General features: G+C 44.5%; 1 protein-coding gene across 2 annotated transcripts in view; it reads left to right on the forward strand.

Annotated features, from left to right (window-relative positions):
* The first annotated feature begins 408 nt into the window (after positions 1-408).
* The window catches only part of MAPKAPK2 (MAPK activated protein kinase 2), an 84,341-nt gene continuing 64,556 nt past the window's right edge, over positions 409-20,193 (forward strand). The window contains exon 1 of one of the 2 annotated variants that reach the window (XM_077334810.1): positions 409-967. In XM_077334810.1, the coding sequence (XP_077190925.1) occupies positions 695-967 (273 nt within the window). In that variant the 5' untranslated portion in view covers positions 409-694. Of the gene's footprint in view, positions 968-3,801; positions 3,862-20,193 lie in introns of those variants that run through there. The other variant, XM_077334811.1, reaches the window with a different exon arrangement.

The raw sequence follows: 20,193 nt of genomic DNA on the forward strand, positions 1-20,193 counted from the left end.
ATAGAATTGCCCCATCCATTTATTTGCGCCAACGACTAGTTACAATGCGGGAAGCTTCAGGGTCGCACAGATCTCTTCTTCAGAGCCGACGTGTAACAGCGAGAAAAGTTGCTTGCTAGGTCCCACGTCTACAAGCAATCGGAATAAGTCTTCTTTTACTCAAGTCAAAACGTGCCGTGGGCTCTCCCCCCCCCCCGGCCCCCAGCCTTGCCACTCTTTCTTTTCCCCCGCCCGTCACTGGCTGCGGTGCCGCCTCAGGCTCCTCCCCCCCACGGGGCGCAGCCAGTCAACGCGAGGCTGTGACATCAGCGCAGGGAAGCCGACCCGGGGAGAGGAACGAGATTGATACATTGTAGCGATTCCTTTTCCTGTCTCGTCGTTCTAAGAGCCAGCGGGCCGGCGCTGGGGCCGGGCTGGGGTTGGGGCGGGGGGGGATTTCTCAGAAGGGGCGGCCGAGATCCGGCAGGCCGATCGGCGCTTTCCAAGTCCGGAGTTTCTTTTCAGATCCCGGGGAAATTGGCCCCAAAGAAACTGCCTGTTCCCAAGCCGCGCCGCGGGAAGGAATCGAGTTCTGATCCCTCTCTTGAGAGCAAACTTCCTACTGTTTGGGGAAAGAAAGAGAAGCGGAGAAGGAGGAAGGGTGAGGCGGCCAGGGCAGGGACGGCTGTTCGCTGCCTCCACTCCGGGCGGTACGATGCTGTCCAACTCCCAGAACCAGAACCCCCAGGTACTTTTCCCCAACCCGCCCCCTCCGCCGCCGCCGCCGCCGCCTCTCCAGCCGCAGCAGCCGCCGCCGGCCCAGCAGCAGCAACAGTTCCCCCAGTTCCACATCAAGTCCGGCCTCCAGATCAAGAAAAATGCCATCACGGATGATTACAAGGTCACCACTCAAGTGCTGGGGCTGGGGATTAATGGGAAAGTCTTGGAAATCTTTAACAAGAGGACCGCGGAGAAATTTGCGCTGAAGGTGAGTGCGGAAGGGGTGGGGGACACGCTTCGGGCTCCTCGTCATTGCCACTTTGGGAAAGACAAACAAACAAAAGTTTGGTGTCATGTGTCAGAAGTTTACATTTCTCTCGCTTGGGAATTAAGTCCAGCGGAAACAAACCGACTGCCGGTCAGTGCGACGCGGATCAGGGCTGTGGGGCGCGCGGGAAGGGGCCTCCCGGGAGCTTCGCTCTCCCACATCGATCGGTGCCGGCGCCGGTCGACAAACCGTGAGCCGGGTCTGTGACGCCTCCCCGTCGGGGGTGGTGGAGCCTCGTCATAATCGTGTCTGGTTTAACCCCGCGCAGTAAAAGAAGTTCTTACGCGCTCGCGACAAGTTCTCCGATTACTCAGCGTTGTAAAGTCTGTCTTCTTTTTTTTTTAAATAGGGGGGGGGGGATCTGATGACGTCATCCCGAAGCGGATTTTCCCATTCTTCTCTCCCCTCCCCCTACTGAGCACATTCAGCTTTTGAACGAATGAGGAGTTCCCCAGTGAGAGACGAGGGGGGTGGAGGAAAGAAGCCTAATCCCGGACTGATCCTGTCCGTATAGACCGGGCTCTGGTTTGGAGTCTTGACCCCCCCCCCTTCCTCCCCGCGAGGGCACCTATCGCGCCAGAATCCCTGTGTGGATTTGAGCGGCGGGGCGGAGGGGCGCCCGGATATGTGTCACGAATATCGTCCAGCTCTCGGAAGCGGGCGGGCGTGGGGGACGACGTCTTCCCGGGTGGTGGTGCCGGGGGACTCGCTGGACACCTTGGTCCGGAGCGTCGTTAGGGACTCGCCTCCAGTTGTGCCTTGGACAGGCATCCATCACGCCCCTTGGCGGGGAGTTACTTCCGAGCGCCGTGGGGCCTCTCCGCCCCTCCTCCTCCTCCTCTCGGTTTTAAGGCCGCTTCTCCAAAACCTCGCCTCCAGCTCTGCTGGCGAGATGCGGTTCCTGGGGTTTAGAGAAACGGTTAGTTTCGCCATCCGAACTGGCTGCCCCTCCGCCCCGTCCTCTGAGCAAGGAGGTGTCATTGGCCAGCAACCGCTTCCCCAGAAGGGAAGATGTCTGCTGGGGTTTGGCGTCGGGGAGGGGCCTTCATAATGTGTCTCCTTCCAGGACTGGTAATCCGTTCACTCAAAGGAAGAGGCTTTAAGTAATTCTAATACTGTAGAGAAGTGACATGGAGACTCTTAAATTGTCACTTTAACCTGCAGGTTGAGAACTCCCTGGTTTCTCTCCATGGACAATGGAAATGAAGCTTAAGGTGGTTTCACTTTCTTGCTTCTGTCCCAATTCTTCTAAGGACATTTATTATATTCATACTCTTAAAAGCACTTTGGAGTCTTCCTTCTCAGCATGGATGATTACAGTGAATGTGAGAGGAAGCAGAAAAAGAAATTCAATGCAGTAAAAGCACTTTTTTTGTATTTAGCATAATGGGAAGGTAAAAGCTACATTGGCTAGAATATACAACAGGTATAAAACGGTGACCTTGTACTTTGGATCCCACTTTGACAACATTAATATCTAAAGCTAGATACTGTGTCTACGTTCAAATTACAAAGCAGTTTAATGTCTGAGCCAGTTCAGATGTTGGAAGATCCTTGGCCGAATCTCCTATTTCCTTATATGTCTTTCAGTAATGTGGGGGAGACACGACTGCATAATTTGCTGTTTCTGAATGAGCCCCCCATCTTGCCAAAGTAGTTGTTTGCCATTACCAGATAAATGCTCAAGTGCCAGGTGCATTCTTTATCTGGGAGAGATAGCAGTTTCAGGAATAATTTACACTGGGAGAACAGGACCAGGAACCATAAATTCTAATCCATTTCACCCCCTGCTGTGACTGCTATTAACAAAATGTAAAGAGGTAACTGGCAGTGGAATTCCTGTTCAGCTGTGCAAGTGACCGAGTGCTCTTGGGTGAATCATCTTTCATCCTAACCTACCTCACAAGGCTGGTTGTGAAGGGGGAGGAGTCCTAGGTATATCACCTTGAACAAGGACAGGGTATAAATTACTGCTGTTCTCAGGACTTTATCAAAAGCAGCACTTAAAACACTAGCTAACAAGGTTTTGACTAGTCAGTCCTGGACTAGGACTAGGTAAGGGACTGCATTCCCATTTTCCTGGGATGGTTGAACAGTTATTTATAGTTTACCAATGCCCATTGTTTGCTCTCAGAGTCACACTCCCACTGTTGACAAAAGTGACAGGAAATTTGGGTAGTAGAATGGCCTGTGCAGACTGAAGGTGGCAATCAAAGTTTTGAATATGTAGCAGCCCCCCCCAAAAAAAATCTCCCCATGAATAAGCAAACTAGGACAGCAGGGAATGGACTGGAGATTAATGTTTTTTGGGACTGGTATTATGGAGATTTCTCCCTCTAATATGGCAGCTCATTCCACAGGTTCTAATGGCAGTTTTCCTTCTTTAGATCATAGAATCATAGAGTTGGAAGGGGCCATACAGGCCATCTAGTCCAACCCCCTGCTCAACGCAGGATCAGCCCAAAGCATCCTAAAGCATCCAAGAAAAGTGTGTATCCAGAATGTTTCAGAGGTTTCTCCATAGTAAACAATTTGAGAAAGGCTGAACTAAACACATTTCCATGACTGAGCTCCAGTGGAAACTTTTTCAGAAGTCAGGATCATTATGTGATAACTGAATGTTCTTATAACACTTTGTATAAATCTCCAGCATTGTTCTTTGTTTTGAAATGCACCCTCTCACCCTTAACATTTATCTAATATTTTCTGCTCCAGCTGTCTCTGCCCTTACTCCAAACGTGACTGGGTGTGTGCTTGCAGATGGCATGCAGTTTACAACATCTTACTGAATGAAAGGAGTTGGCTTTTCTTTGTGTGTCTTTCTTGGAACTCAGGTGTGTCATTGAGAATATTCTCCCTCATAAACTGAGAAATTCACTGTCACCTCTGACAAAGATCAAACCCTGGAACTCTTGAAGATTATAGAAAGTGGGGGAGACTTCCTGCAGCCCAACAACTAATAAAGTATGTTGTTAATTCGCTTTCAGTGAAATCCCTTTACATTGCTGTTTATGTTGGTGGGTGGATTATAATAAGGCAGGGCAACAGAAAGTTGACTTTAGGAGGACAAAAACGACCATCTGCTGCATTTGGCTGACCATTCTCGATCCCCAGATGTCCCCTAGTTTTAATAGCTGAGTTAAAAATCTTATCACAGATGATGGAGTGTAATAGAGAGTTAGTTAATATAAGTGGAGTGTGGGGGTTGAGTACTAACTCATTTGGGAAACACTTTCTCACCTTTAAATGGCTTTGGAAGAGTAATATGAATTCTTAAGTGAGATGGGTACAGATTATTGTACTTCAGAAGAGAACGGTCTACATTTTAAACATAAATGTGCTCCCACACATTTAGCTGTTCAGAAATGCAATATGTTATCTGGTTAATTACAGAGATCAAAACCAAGAACTCTCCTTCTGTTGCAATTAAATCTTATTTCCCTTTTTAAGACAAATCTGTTTTAACAGCAACTGAAAAAATAGACGTAACTTGGGTTTTTTCCTACTGTAATGTTGTAGAGCACCCATAAATGCTGCATTAAACAGACTATACTGTAAAAAAATTTTCCCCCTCCCCAAGATAGAAATTGTTCTTTCGTTTAATGAGCTGAATAGCAGATTCTTGCATTTTGCTTGAGAACATGCACATTTACCACTATTATTATGTCTGAGACATGCTAATTCTTTTTCTCTCTAAGCTGTAAATTAGAAGGCTCAGCTACTGTTTTGACAGGGCGCTTTTAATCAATTTGGCAGTTGCCTCCACTGCTCTAAATTGCCAGCCTCCAATAGTTCCCTGTGAGAAAGAGCAGGAGGAATGAGTGTTGCAGCAGCAGAAGGGGGGCCTACATTGGCATCTCCAGGGCTCTTCCACGTGAGAATATGGGGCCAGATAAGAGCTGCATTCCTAGTGCCATATCTCTTGTTCACAGTAGAACAGGATCTGCCTTCCCCCGCCTGCTCTTTATCAAATTGTGATATTTTGATTCATCTGAATCCAACTGAAGTGAGTTTACAACCCGGGTGGGTGATAAGTTGTAGGCTTTTACACTTTGTGCTTAGAACAGGGGTCTTCAGTCACTTATTGATAGAAAGTTTATGGCCAAATCTGAGTGCCATCTGATGGCTGGGGCCATGGGCTTGTGGCCTAGAGCAGGGGTAGTCAACCTGTGGTCCTCCAGATGTCCATGGACTACAGTTCCCATGAGCCCCTGCCAGCACTTGCTGGCAGGGGCTCATGGGAACTGTAATCCATGGACATCTGGAGGACCACAGGTTGACTACCCCTGGCCTAGAGTGTTCCACCTCTCCCAACAGCCTACTAATTTTGTCTCAGGCAGACCACATCACCCCTATATGCCCCCACCTTTAATATGGTACTTAGGTGCTATTCAGATGGGGTGGGACTCATCTGGAGTGTAAGTGGTTTATCTAAGGCAGTGGTTCTCAACTTGGGGGTCGGGACCCCTTTGGGTGATGAACGACTCTTTCACAGGGGTCGCTGCAAGACAAGCAGCTTGGCGGGGGGTGTGTGTGTGCCATCCACACAACAGCCTTGAGGGATAGATAGAGCGCTCATCTGTCTGCAGCAGTGGAAAAGAGCAAGATTGGCATGGTAGGACAGAGCTGAACTGAGAAACCCAGGGGAAAAAAAACAAATTATATACAATCATGAACAATGGCTCTTCACGCCATTGGTCAGTTTCGGTTTAATTTCTGTGAAAGAACACTTGCAGAATTTTATGGTTGGGGTCACCACAACATGAGGAACTGTATTAAAGGGTCGTGGCATTTGGAAGGTTGAGAACCACGGCTCTACTAGATGAGCTCCTGGCAGGAAGGTTGTTAAAACTAGGGATTTTATCTTGCAGTTCAGCTTCACAGCTCCCCACCCCATACCAACACTGTAGTCCAAGTCTTCTATTGCTGCTAGGATTGACTAAGATGATAAAGTATTTGTGCATAGGACAATAACTTTAGCAAGGGATGTGCTTAGCAAGAACACTAGCAGGGAGGGTCTTAAGCTGCTTTTGTATTATTTTCCACACTTCTCTCATAGGAAACATTTTTTTTTTACATTCCCCCTCCCTTTCCCCTCAACATGGGAAAAAAAAGAGTTCAGAAAGGGTGTCCAGTGTATCGGTTTCAGTTCCAAGTACAAGACCCTTTCCCAATTCACTGGAATTGTTAGTTGAGAGTTTTAGCAGATGGAACTACTCGCTAGTTTAGTTTAGACTGGTGTACTGCAAAGTTTACTCTGCAAATCATCGGAGGAAGTTTATGCTTCAGATTGTTCAGTTGATAAGTACTGAAAAGGGCACATGCATTTAACAGGTAGTCTTGGAAAACAAATGCTGTCTTTCACTCTTTAATGTGTGTCTGTATGACTAAAGGGACTCTTTAGTCATGTCAAGACAAACAGAAGAAAAAAACAACAATCCAAAAAAGCCTCCAGCAGTAACTGAGCAAACCAGCTATCAGGAAAGGATTGCAACAGGACTAGCTATTTCCGGTGACGCAAAACATTGGACTGAGCTGTTGCCAGGGGCAAAGGCTGAAACTTTCCCTTCCATTGCATGTTTTGGTTTTGATGCCTACGCTGCCCATCTGATTGCTTTCTGTTTGCATTCCTTGTTTCCACTGATTGTGGATATTAATGCAATCTCATCTCAAAAAGCAAGGCAGTTATAAACCTTACAAATATTATGTCACTACTGTTGGTTCTATATGGAAATGGGCTTGTTACTAAATTGGTCTCTGTTTCAAGTGCTCTTATGTGAGCATTTAATTTAAGGTTCATCTCAGGGCAATTGCAGAACTTGTACAAACTGTGATGTGTTCTTTCCATCCAATCCGTATGTGTTTATGCTAAACAAAACCCAGTGAATTACCTAAGTGAGTAACGAGACTAAAGGACAATCTTCATCTGCTAAAGAAATGGAGCTTAGTTATAAGGATGGAATCTGACAGGTAACTTAAGAAAAAAAAGTTGGCAGGCCACTGTTCACTGCAGTACAAAATTAAATTGGAAAAATACTTAGTAGCAATTTGAACCTTGTCCTTGTTCTCTGTAGCAGTTCAGACCTGGCCTCTTCTCTTCCAGAAAACAATTCTGTAAAGTAGTAGGGGACTGTTGACTTCCACTGACATTGGGAATAGCAAACAGCTTGTGCAAAACTCCTAAAACCAGCCAGAAGGAATTGTAGCCTACTGCCCTTATTAGTTGGCACTGTGAAGCGTAAGGTGAACCTGTTTGGTCTGTCTCTTGGGGATATATGGTAGTGGGATGTGATCAGTCTTCCTTCTCTCAAGTTGCAGAAACTTCCTGATGGAAGAATAAAACAGTGTTGTTTCTGTTGTCCCAGAGGGTCAGACTAGAACCAATGGGATGAAATTAATTTAAAAGATTTTTCGGCTAAATACCTGGAAGAAGTTCCTGACAGAGCAGTTCCTCAGTGGAATGGGCTTCTTCTGGAGGTGGTGGAAGGTGATTCCATTTTTTTAAAGCAGGGGCTTTAGCCATCTGACAGAAATGCTGATTCTGTGAATTTAGGCAAATTGTGAATGGGTGGGCAGGAAGGTGCTTTCTTTGCTTGCCCAGGGAAATGCTGATCGCCACTTTGGAGTTGGGAGGTTAATTTCCTTTGGGCCAGATTGGCCAGGAATTCTGTTTTTTATTTTGGTTGGGGGTGGTGGTAATTATCTGGGCATGGAATTGGTGTCACTATGGGTGGACAGGTCGTTGTTAGTTTCCTGCATTGTGCAGGGGGTTGGGCTAGATGACCTTGGAGGTAAATTTTCTATTGTAAATTTCTCCCTTGTCTATGTTTATAGCTATGCTTTGTTTGAAATCCATGAGCAATTTGTGATTGGATTTCTTACTAAACTTCGTATAAAATATATTTGAGGTATCCTGAGTTGATCAGAGGATGTTGGAGGCTGCATTAATCCCACAAGGGCCTTGGCAAATAGCTGACCTTTGGGCATGTTGGTCTGTACCAGGTTGCACTTCTTTGAGTTTGTTTGTTTATTTATTACTGCATTTCTATACCGCCACTCCCAAAAACTGGCTCACTACAGTTCACGAACAGTATCAATAAAATCCCCCCCCCCAAAAAAAACAGTAAAACAATATCTCATTTCAACAAGCAGTTCACAGGCAGTAAAGTGTCTTTGGAGTAAGGTAGCAGTTCTGAGCTGTCTTACATGGCTCTTTCCCTTCTACCTTCTTTTTTTGGGGGGGCATAATTGAAGGCATCTTGAAATGGATAAATCTGTTCTACAGCAACTTTGGAAGCAATGCTAAGCAGGTCTGTGCAGAAGTCAGTACCATGTTATTCAATGGTCTTGTGCCTCAGAAAGTCTTAGTATTGCAGCTTTTGTTTTCTTCATGGTACTGTGTTATTCATGAGACCTCCTACCCAGGAAAGTTCACAGGTGAAATGTGATCCATCATTATGGTTTGAGTACCTTCAGACAAATATTCAGTGTATGGTTGAAATCCGAATTCCTTAAAATATTTGTACTGTTCAATTCTTGTAACCCCCAAGACAGTTTTACAATAGATGAAACACACAGTCAACACCCCAAAATTAAAGGTAAAGGTAAAGGTAAAGGCCCTCTAGCGTTTTCATGTAAGACTCGGGGTGGTTTGCCAGTGCCTTCCCCAGTCATTACCGTTTACCCCCCAGCAAGCTGGGTACTCATTTTACCGACCCCGGAAGGATGGAAGGCTGAGTCAACCTTGAGCTGGCTACTGGGATCGAACTCCCAGCCTCATGGGCAGAGCTTCAGATAGCATGTCACTGCCTTACCACTCAGCGCCACAAGAGGCACCCCAAAATTACAGTTGCATAAATAAGACATGCGGGAGGGGGGGTCCCTCTGTTTCTGTGGAATAACAAAATCCACCCATTGCAAGCACCAGAGTTTTCAGGGCCTTCATTTGCCAGATCCTTCCTCCCACTCTTTCTCTTGCAAAGGAAGGCATTGGCCTTATATACTCTTATACTCCTTTTGGAAACTCTGTTTGATGTAGCTGAAAGGTTTTCTCATTGATGTGGTTAACCCAGTTGCTATTGATTGGTCTTCTAATGCACTGCATAATGGCAGCCAGGCCAATGTATTTCTAAGTGTGGATTTATGCTGATTTACTATACAGGGAATTAAGCCAGCTTATATTTCAGGGTGTTCTCACAGAAGAATATTAGGATGCCTTTTAGTCTGGACTGAGTGTCACTTGTGAAAGCTGTTAATGTGATACCGAAGGTGGACAAACCATTTTGAACTCAAAACATATATTTTAGTCTGTGTAGTTTTCCATCAGGTTGGGGCATTAAGGAAATATAAGAACCTATTTAAGATGTCACCTGCCGGACTGAGATTTGAATGGCATGTGGGTTCTCCATCTTTGGAAATTTTTAGACAGATGCTGGATAGCCATCTGACAGAGAGGCTCAAGGGGGTGGCAGGTTACAATGGATGAGCGATGGGGTTGTGAGTGTCCTCCATAGTGCAGGGGGTTGGACTAGATGACCAATGAGATCCCTTCCAACTCTATTATTCTATGATTCTTATATTCTGGATCTCCAAATTCTGGATGGCAGATTGGGAATGTTCCATGAGCCTCCTTTTCTCTTCCATGCAAATTCTCCCTCCCTTCTTTTCCATGGTGTGCTATAACTGAACTTTAGTTAGTGTTTAGGGAAATTTTTCTGAACTGCACAACTGTTTTCATTGCTGGCTGTTGCTTTAACTATTTAATCACCTCCAGTATGTAAAGTGAAAGTGATTCTGCAAGTGGGGAACCTGAGAGGACTTCAGTATGGAAGAATCTGGTCTATCTCCAAATACTATCTTCTGCTTTTCTCTTTTCTTCCCACTTTTGTGTGATATATACATTTTTATATTTTCTTTAATATACCTCCTTAAAAAATTGAGGTATTTTGCAAAATTGGGTTCCCCCTAGGTTTGCAGATATAACTCTGTTGTCTGTCCCTGGCCAATTGTATGACTATCTGATCTGCATTTTGGGGCCAAGTCCAGAATTTGATCCAGGTTATTCAGCCCCACCTTTCCCTCTTTGCCCCATGGAAGAACTACATTAGAACTCTTTCTGCCATTTATACAGTGAATTGGTTGGTTTGAAGGCTTATCTGTACCAAACTGACCTGCAATCTGAGAGCATGGAACAGGCTCACTCTCTCTTCGCTCTAACCATCTATATTTATCCGCTGTATGCCCCTGTCTCAGTCATGTGCTAGGATACAATGCGTATTGTGGAATATGATCTAGCAGTTTCCTTGCAGCCATAATTAGTTTTCAGGGTTGGGATACATTTAAAAAAAAACAAAAGCTGTGTTATATTCAGGATGCTAACACAAGGGCCTGCTCTGTGGTTGTTTTTAAATATCAAGTGTCTTCCTGACAAGAATATCCAGGGTTATGCTTTCTAATGTTAACTTTTCAGGAGCCACCTGATTCAGGTTTGAAGTCAGTTCTTAAATAGGGCATTGGATTTGATCCTTGTGAAGATCCACTTCTGCCACTGGTCATGAGCAGAGATGATAGTAAGCAGAATGGATTATGAGTTGCTTTGTTCGTGAATTACACTTTTGCAGAACTGGGTAAAAATGTTGCCCAATCCTAAATGCAAAGAAGTCAAAGTCATCCTTGACTAGGACAGGAGACAGTATTACTGTGTTTTAACCTCCTGTTTGCCAAAATAGTTGACTGTGATGCTTCCTAGACAAAAGGATTGTGGGTCTGAACAGTCATGTGGCACTACAGAGGACTCTCACCATCATATCAGTGCATTCTCCTCTATTTATATATTGAATTTAGTTCATTTATGCTCTACCTTTCTCCCCAAGGGGGACCCAAAGCAGCTTACATCATTTTCCTCTCCTTAGTTTTGTCTCTTTGCTCCCTAATGTACTTACGGCCAGATCAGATGTGACTTTTTTATGAGTCTAGTCTGGATTGTCCCACCTCATATTCTTATAGTCTAAATTCTTATAGAACAAAGTTCCCAAACTTTGCAAGGCCCTGATTCAGGCCAGAACTATCATGTGTGGAAAAGAAGCACTCTGGAAGCTAGCAGAACACAGGATTTGATAGTCAATTTACATTTTCTAGGAGATAGTATATAAACTACGCTGGTGGTCTGGAGAAGTGAAGGAGGGTTAGGGATTAAATAAAAATATGTTGCAGAGGAGTGATTGAGGCAGCAAGGTAGGGCAGTAGGAAATGGGCTTTCTTGTGTGGAAGGTGAATATTTTGATAAGGCGTGGATGTTCTGGAGGTGGATGCTAGCTGGGAGCTTCTATGGAGTTGAGAAATTAAACTTTTTGCTTGTAAATATATTAATATATGATTTTAAAGCTTGTGTTTAACTGGTTGTCCAGCTTGAGTCTTTGGAGAGAACAGAATGAAACCAGAAATATTGGTGAAAGCCGGAGGTGCTGGCCATGGACAACGCTCCATTGCAGGCAGTCTTGCATAGGAAGCATGTCATCAGGCACGTGTAATACAAGAGCTCCACTGATTGTGGAGACAGATTCCTTGGCTAAAAATCGAATATAATATTTTGGTGTATATGATAAAAATTATCTCACACAAAGCTGTGGATTTGAGTTCCTCTATTTTAGGGGCATGATTGAATGGCAGATTGCTTTAGATTAGAGGTCCCCAACCTTTTTCAGGCTGGGGACCGGCGGCAGCAGGGAGGGCGATTGCCCGTCCGTGCGTGCATGGCTGTGCATGCGTGCATGTGCCATGTGCGGCCGAAAACACGTTTTCAGCCATGCATGGCACATGCGCGGCCCTGCTTCCCTCTCCCCCCCCACAGTAAGAAGCTTGCCGGGCCTCAAGCTTGTGGCCTGGGAAGTTTCTTACTGCGGGGGGGGGGGGGCAGGGAGAGGGAGCCGTGGCCCGGCACCGGGCCATGGCCCAGTGGCTGGGGACCACCGCTTTAGATAACAGTTCTTCCGCTGAACTTTACCCGGTTGCTTGTGACATCTAAGCCAGGGCTGTTCATGTTTTCTTCATGCTCAGTCATTTTTTAGAAATCTGAAGCAGGCCCCCTCTATAGCAGATTTGGAGCTGCAGCACTTTACACGAGTAAAGTGCTGCACGAGCCGCAAGGGAGTGGCGGGATATAATAATAATAATAATAATAATAACCGTGTGTACCATCAAAGAAAAAGAAGGGAGGAGGTCACATTATATTTCCATTCATGTCAATTTTTTTTTTTAGTGTGTAACATTTTTCAGGCAATTGCCTTACATTTGAGGTAACCTCCTTTTCAAATAAATACAGTATCTGTTACCAAGGAGGCACTCTGCTCCATCCCTTTCCCTCCAAATATAAAAGTGTAGATCTGTGTATTTAAAAGAGATTTCTGGATTGAACAAAGACTCACACAATGATTATTGCTGTCATTGCAGCTATGTTCAGGCTCTGTATTCCACTTTTGTAAATAATAAAAATATAGTATCTATGCATAGTGCTTTTTAAACTGTAGATTTCGAAGTGCTTTGCAGAGAAAAGCATGCAGAAAGCTCTTTGTTGTTACTGTTAAGTAATATAGCTTCACCCCAAAGCACAGAAAAACTCCCATCCATGCCACAAAGGATTTGCAGCCTGTCTCACTGTATGTTTGGGAGTAATCTCATTTAATTTGGTGGGCTACATGCCATGGTTGCAACCCAAGTCCTAGCAAACCTGTCCAAACCCATTGTTATTTCTTTCTCAGATTTTTGGAAAAATATTTTACAATGCCTGCAGGATCCTGGCTCAAATGTCTGCACACTGTATGCATACAGTTTTGTTTTATACATATTACAATTGTCTTGGATTCCAAGAGGTGTGAAAGGGGAAACTGTGTGTGTGTGGGGGGGGGGTGTGGTATAACCCCAAATTGCCCAAGGATTTATATTCTATGCTACATTCTCACCATTGTCTTAGTGCTCAAGAAAGGGTTAAAGAAGCCTGTTGAAAAAGGAGATGGAAGAATCTTACAAACAAGAAGTTGCCAGCCTCCAGGTGCGGCCTGGAGATCTCACTGGGAGACCTCCCAGAATTAGAAGTGATCTCCAGTTCTCCTAGAGAAAATAACTGCTTTAGAGGGTGGACTCCAAAGTAATATACCCTACTGGATCCCTTTCCTCCCAAAACTTTACCTTCCCGAGATTCAGCTCCTAAAATGTTGAGGAATTTTTGGACATAGAATTGGCAAGGGACACTGACTCACCAGTTTGTAAAAACAATGTGTTGCCCATGCCAACAGATGCCCTATAGGTACATGATGGGAAAGACTTTAAAGATTAAGATGCTAAAGTAGATCTAGGAAGACCTATGTTTTAACACATGCTTATAGCAGAAGTCAAAGCTTTTTTCAAACTTAAATTCATCATAACTAGCAATTTTGGAAACTGCATGTAAAGCTCCAATATCTAATCTAATTCAGTCAACAATTCACCACCCCTCCAAGTAAAAATTTGAGAGCCAGCTAGGTGTAGTGGTTAGGAATGCGGACTTCTAATCTGGCAAGCCGTGTTTGATTCCCTGTTCCTCCTCCACATGCAGCCAGCTGGGTGACCTTGGGCTCGCTACAGCACTGATAAAGCTGTTCTGACCAAGCAGTAATATCAGGGCTCTCTCATAGGGTGTCTTTTGGGGGGAGAGGAAAGGGTAGGCCACTGAGGCTCCTTTGGGTAGAGAAAATTGGCATATAAGAACCAACTCTTCTTCTTCGTCTTCTTCCTCTTCCTCCTCCATCTTTAGCTTAAGAGCATTTGATGTGGAAATGGACAGGGTGTTTTGATTGGTTGACTTTCCACTTTGTGATCTCTCAGGTCTGAACTCTGACAGCACTTCCTGCTTCAGCTGTCGCTCCATAAATAGTGTGCAGTGAGGCCTCCTTTCCTCCACATGGTGACATCCCCCTCGCCATTGATTTATCTTTTTGTTTACAGGCAGCAGTGATGACTTGCTGTGACACTGGTCCTATAGTATTCTGGCTGAGGAATCTCAGACTTGCATGTTGTCATTTTTTTCAAAAAATGTCCTCCTTGGAAAGCTTCAGTAAATGAAGCTGTAAGTATGTGGTCAATTTAGGAGTAGGACTTTATGCTAGGGTGATATCAGCATATGAATAGTAGGGTTGTATTGTGGTTTAAGGTTGCTTTCATTGAGGAGTCCAAAAGGTCACTTTCAAATATATACATAATTCATTGATCCTAGGGTGGAACCTGAACAGAAAAGAAAACTAACCATCTTCAAGTATTTAAAAGGGTGCCGTGTGGAGGATGGAGCAGAATTGTTCTCTCTTGCCCCAAGAGAGAATTTTTCTCTCTTCTTGTGGCATGATTAAAATACAGTGCAATCCTGATACCTGGAAGCATGGCCATGTACCAGTGGGTGAGCTTCTTCCTTAAGTTTGGTGTAGTGGTTAGGAGTGCGGACTTCTAATCTGGCATGCCAGGTTCGATTCTGCGCTCCCCCACATGCAGCCAGTTGGGTGACCTTGGGCTCGCCACAGCACTGAGAAAGCTGTTCTGACCGAGCAGTGATATCAGGGCTCTCTCAGCCTCACCCACCCCACAGGGTGTCTGTTGTGGGGAGAGGAATGGGAAGGCGACTGTAAGCCGCTTTGAGCCTCCTTCGGGTAGGGAAAAGTGGCATTTAAGAACCAACTCTTCTTCTTCTTCTTAATCCAGGTGGGAGTAGATAGACATCTGCCGCTGGACATTTTCTTAATATTCTTGAATTGTCTGGAGAAAAGGTCTTTTTCCCTTTGGTCTGGATCTTAATGGGGGTTTCATAAAGTGTCGAAAGTGAGCTTATTTTTAAACTTCTTGTCGTCTGGTTTTTAATGCTTAAGACTCTTTCAGATACATGACCTATGTTGATATAATGTTGCCCATGTGTAGTGCGAGTCAAAAGTCTGTGTATTTCATAACCTCATCTACTAGATTGAAACAGGACTGCCTTAATGTCATAGAATGATGATGTTTGGGGTAAGAAGAGAAACCCATAATGTAGGACATACACAATTTAGTGCTGAACAGGGAGTGATCAGCCTCCAAGAGATGGACAGCAAGAAAGTTCAACATACCATGTATGTCAAAGTGGCATTGGTAGACAGGTGTGTGGGCATGAGAAAGGCCTGGGAGTGATGTTCAGGGCATCATTTACTGGTGTTTATAACCAGCACTGGATCTGGAGTTAATTGTGTGCTGCTGTCTTCCATGCTGGTGCAAGAATTTTTGTTTCCCAGCACCTGCAGTATAGCAGTCTGAATAGTGATTCCCCAGCATTTTTGAAGAACTGGAGCATTTCCTAGTTGTAACATCAAGATGTCTGGTAAACAGTATTCCAGAAAGGCCATAGATTTTCATAAATTGAAGCTCAAGATGGGGATTGGCATATTGTAAGAATTGTAAAATACAAGGTTGAGCCAAACCACCAGCAACTGGAAATTTTCATTATTATTAGTAATCGTGTGCATTGACACAGCTGTCCATAGGGAATCTTGGGGCCTGGGACAAACTCTTGATGAGACCTCTGATTTGCACAGATACCATCAAACTGATGAGTAAAGTCTATGAAAGTCCATGTGACTGGCTTTTTGTGAATCTCAGGCCCCTCCTCGTCTTCCTCCCTGGTTGCTGCCTCGGGGGCAGCCCTGCCACTCTGCTGCCGGCTCACCTTTGGTGCTCTCCAGCGGCCGTCATGGCTGGGGCTGCCCCTCAGCGTGGCACTGTGCAGCTGCTGCTGGCAGCGCCCCCCCAGCGGGCGTCTGGAAATCTGGGGTGCCAGTGGGAAAGCAAGCGGAGCTGGGGCTCAGGCAGCGGTGGTGATGTCCCTCAGCAAAAGACTACCCTACCCCGGGCCTCAGTAAAATTGTCAAGCGTTGACCAGTCCCTGGTGATAAAAAGGTTCGGAACCATTGACCTAAAGCATCTCTGTCAAATAATCATTCAATGCCTTCTTGAACACCTCCAAGGAAAAGGCAGTGGTTGCCCTGTACTGCCTTAAAATTAGCTGGAACTGAATTTTTCTAGAACTATAAAACAACAAAACCCAAATGCTGTGCTGGTTATTGGACCTACAAGATAGAAGGAAATGAAGTTTGGGTGGCCCTCTTGGTGTGTCCTCTGTTTGCACAACTAGAAATTGATGATTTGATGGGAATTGAGTAATGTGTGTAGGAGATGCTAAACAGGGCAGATCAAACTGGGTTCTTCTAGATCAATGATTACCTCTTCTCCTTCATGTTGATCTGCCTCTCCCATATACTAGTAGTTAAACTGTGGGTTCCATTGCTTGAAGGGTCTCTGTTTCAAGATTTGGAGGGCTGCACTAAGGAAAAGAGTGAGGCATTTAATTCTCTTCGGCCTATGGCTGCTTCTAGAGTACCGTGTTTCCCCGAACATAAGACACTGTCTTATATTTATTTTCCCCCCAAGAAGACACACTATGACTTATTTTCAGGGGATGTCTTATTGGTATTTAGAATAGTTGGTGCCATCAACAAAGGTATTCTGTGTGATAGGAGGCATTCAATAGCATGGCTTGCCAGAAGACACACTTGTGCAAATGACTAGCAAGAAGGTGTTGCGTATAACATCTGCTCAAGTCCTAGAGATTTGCCTGTTGCAACAAGCCATGAGCAGTGTCTATCTATTCAAATAAGAATCTGAACTCTCTTTCTTCTTGTGCTTCGAGTTTCCTTTTTCATTTGTTACAAGCTGAAAATGGAATGAAGCCTTGCAAGTCCCAATCAGGGCTTCATCCCCGCCCCCTCTGGAAAGATGACTTGCTAGTAATTTTCAAATTGGGATGTCTCCTTGAAGCTGCCGGGGCTGTGAAGCAAGCTGTTTTGGATGAGTAAGCCAAACGCTGAAGCCATTCTGTGTGTGAGCCATGTGGGTTTCCAGCAAAGCTTGCCAGTATGAGCAGCTGTGTAATTATCCGAATGACATCATCATCGTCATCATCATCGTGAACGTGTGACTCAGCAGCTTTTAAGAGGATGTGTTTGGCTGCAAAGTTGTGTGAAAGGAATCCAGAATACTGGACTGACTTGGCATTGTGGACGAGAGGGCCATTCGGGAGTTGCTGTGTGCAGAGTGTATACATTCTGGCGGAGTTTGTTCAGTGCCAGCGGCTTTGTCGGCTGTGTGGTGTTTCCATCACTGAGAGCAGTACTTTGATCTCCTCCATGCTACACCCATGGAACCCGAGACTGGGGGAGCTGAGATCCTATTTTTGGTTCTGTTAATATACGATCAGATGACCTCCGTGCCCCCTTCCCTTCATGGCGTGGGTAAAATGAGAGTGACTTCTGAGTGATCGGAGCCAACTCTCTTCGTGCTAATTGGTTTAGCGAGAGTTTATTCTGAAGGTCAGTGCCTAGTGGTATGCTATGACACTGGAAACGGAGTCTGCCTTTGTGAGAGACTTGGGCAGAATTGGACAGTATAGGAAAGCTGCTGGCAGTTGATTATCTGCTCTGTGTTCTCAGGAAAGTGCTTGTACTGGGTATCGGGTTGCTCCTCTTGTTTTACGCCCTGAGAGATGAAGACCTTCCTGTTTGGAGAAGGGCCAAAATAAAATTTGAATATTTGTTGTTCTGGGCAAAGATTTTGCAGAGCTTGCCTTGAGTGGATACAGAGGTTCTCAGTCTGCATAGTGTTTCACCCTATTATGTTAAAAAGATTTTGCTTTTGTTTAGATGACTGTAGCTATTTGGGACAGCTTAACCACTGCACCAAGCTGGATCAGACATTTGTCCCAGCCTCTTTTGAACACAGTTTTGAAAAGAAATGAACAGTAAATAAGGAAAGAATGTATGATAACCACTTTGTAAGAAACTTTGTATGTACAGCAAGGCATACATGTATGCTGCCATTGTACATAAATAATAACACCCCTGATTTATCCATGTAATTCATGTGTACAGTCTGTGATTGAACACAGAGTGCATTACATGTTCACTCACTCATATATAAGTTAATATTTGAACATGGCTTTTGTCTGCTAAAGAAATAACCTGCATCAGGAATCCTGTGCTTATTTGGTATATATCAGACTTTCTCAACTTTTTTTACCCTTAAGAAACAACTGAAACTTTCTTCAGACTTAGAGAAACTCTTGAAGCATAGCTGTGTACATGTCCACCCAGGGCCCCTCCCCTTCCCATCCCCTACCGGCCCATCGTTGGCCATTTTGGGAGGAGTGGGTCAAACATTAACCTTACAGTAAATGTTTAACAAATTTAAAAAAAAAACATTAATTAACTTACCATTCTGGAAACCTTTCCAGGGCTGTCAAGAAATCCCAGGGCTTCATGAAACCCTGGTTGAGAAAGTCCGGTATATATTGAGAGGAGTGTAAAAGCAGTGGCAAATTTTATACCATGTTTCAAGTGTTGAGATTCTGCAGTTGAATCTTGTGTGTAAGCTACTATGTGTGTACATCACACATAGTGTGTACGTCAGCCGCCATGAATGTGCATGTGACCTCCACATACATATAAAAAGGAACCCAAAGTAGAATCTGCATAAGTGCCAGGTACATGCAGAAAATGTGAGGGCTTTCATTTTTGCAGGAACGAAAATCCCGTAAGACAGCAAGCTCTACTAGCTTTCTGACAAATACAATACAATACAAACACTGCCTATTTTCCAAATCATAAGTAATTCTTTTTCAGGCGTACTCTCTTTCAGCCCTGTAACAATGAATACTCTTAAAGTGTAATCGGTACATCATAATCTTGAACTATCCTAAACCAGACCTCATAATTCTTACTGTGAAACTTGAGCTCTTCAGAAACATCACTGAACATCTCTGCACTGCCCATCTGTAAGGGTGCCCTGAAATTTTCCAGATCCCTGCTTTGGGAGGTGGTTGTCATAAGTACTCTTCTTCCCTGAGCATGTTAGTATCTTATATCCCGAGGAGTAGTCTTACTAGGTCCATCCTGCGAGTAAATGCCTGTGTTCTGCCTCTGTTTAGTATCACAACTGCAAAATCCTTCCGTATTCCACAGTTGACAAATGATGCCCTTGAGTATCTGTTAGAGATGGCAACAGGCTGCAGGCTGCCAGGTCATATTAGGATCTCATCGGATCAGCAAGCTAGACATGTGTAGCTTGCTTGTAAAACTATTGTCTTCTATATCTGAAGCTGCAAGAAATTAAAAGGAGCAGACTAGAAAAATCATGTGGGACTCAGCCAGTTATCTGGTAATGCAATTAAGTTAGCTCAGTAATGTGGCTGTAACCTCGATTGCTGATTAATATAGCAGCAGAATTGGGAAGTAGGTAGCCATTTAATCAGCAAGTTTTTGTAAAAAATTTTTTAAATTACAGGGACTCCATATACTGAACAAATTGTAAATCACCACTCTGTATATGCGCTAAATTTCATGTAATCTTTATTTATTAGTCTGGCTTTCTCACTGGGATTCAAGGTAGATTACAGGTATCCTAGAAGTATTCAGTGAATCAGCAAGTGACTACAAAATACATTTGAATCTAACAGTAAGATTCCTATTTAGTCAGCCAAAAAGCATATTATGAAATATGACATTTGATTTGATTCTAACAGTCAAATTTCCTAGTAAAACAACCTAATGTGAATGAAGAACTGGAAGAAAAACACTATCTTTAATAGAGGTCACTTACCAAGATGAGTTGTTATATCACAGCTCTGCTCTTCTGTTCTATAATGTGGGAGCTATCAATTTTACCTGTTTTAAGAGTGGCAACTTCAAAAGGCTTTACTGTGATAAGTGAAGTTCTCACAGACCCATAATGCATGGCAGCAGCCACACTGCGCTGCCGCTGTTCTGTTGCCCCAAGCAAAAATCCTCGCTGTCCTCCTATTATACACAGGGGCAGAGCTTCCCTGGCGCATGCTGGCTGCCCTGGTGTAATGGCCCTGTGCATGCAACGTGGGGCCGGAAGCGTCGGGAGCACTCTGAACCGGTGGCAGCAGGGGAGTGGGATTGGAGGCATGGGCCCCCCGCTGCACGATGGTGGGGAGCAGCATGCTGCTCTTCTACCATGGTGGGGGCGAGGGGATGCAGGAGCAAGACGTGTCCCTGCAGGGACACCGTAGGTTGAGGGAAGAGCTGGGCATGAAAGCCCGGCTC

The sequence above is a fragment of the Paroedura picta genome, chromosome 4 (genome assembly GCF_049243985.1).
Source record: "Paroedura picta isolate Pp20150507F chromosome 4, Ppicta_v3.0, whole genome shotgun sequence".
NCBI classification, from domain to species: Eukaryota; Metazoa; Chordata; class Lepidosauria; order Squamata; family Gekkonidae; genus Paroedura; species Paroedura picta.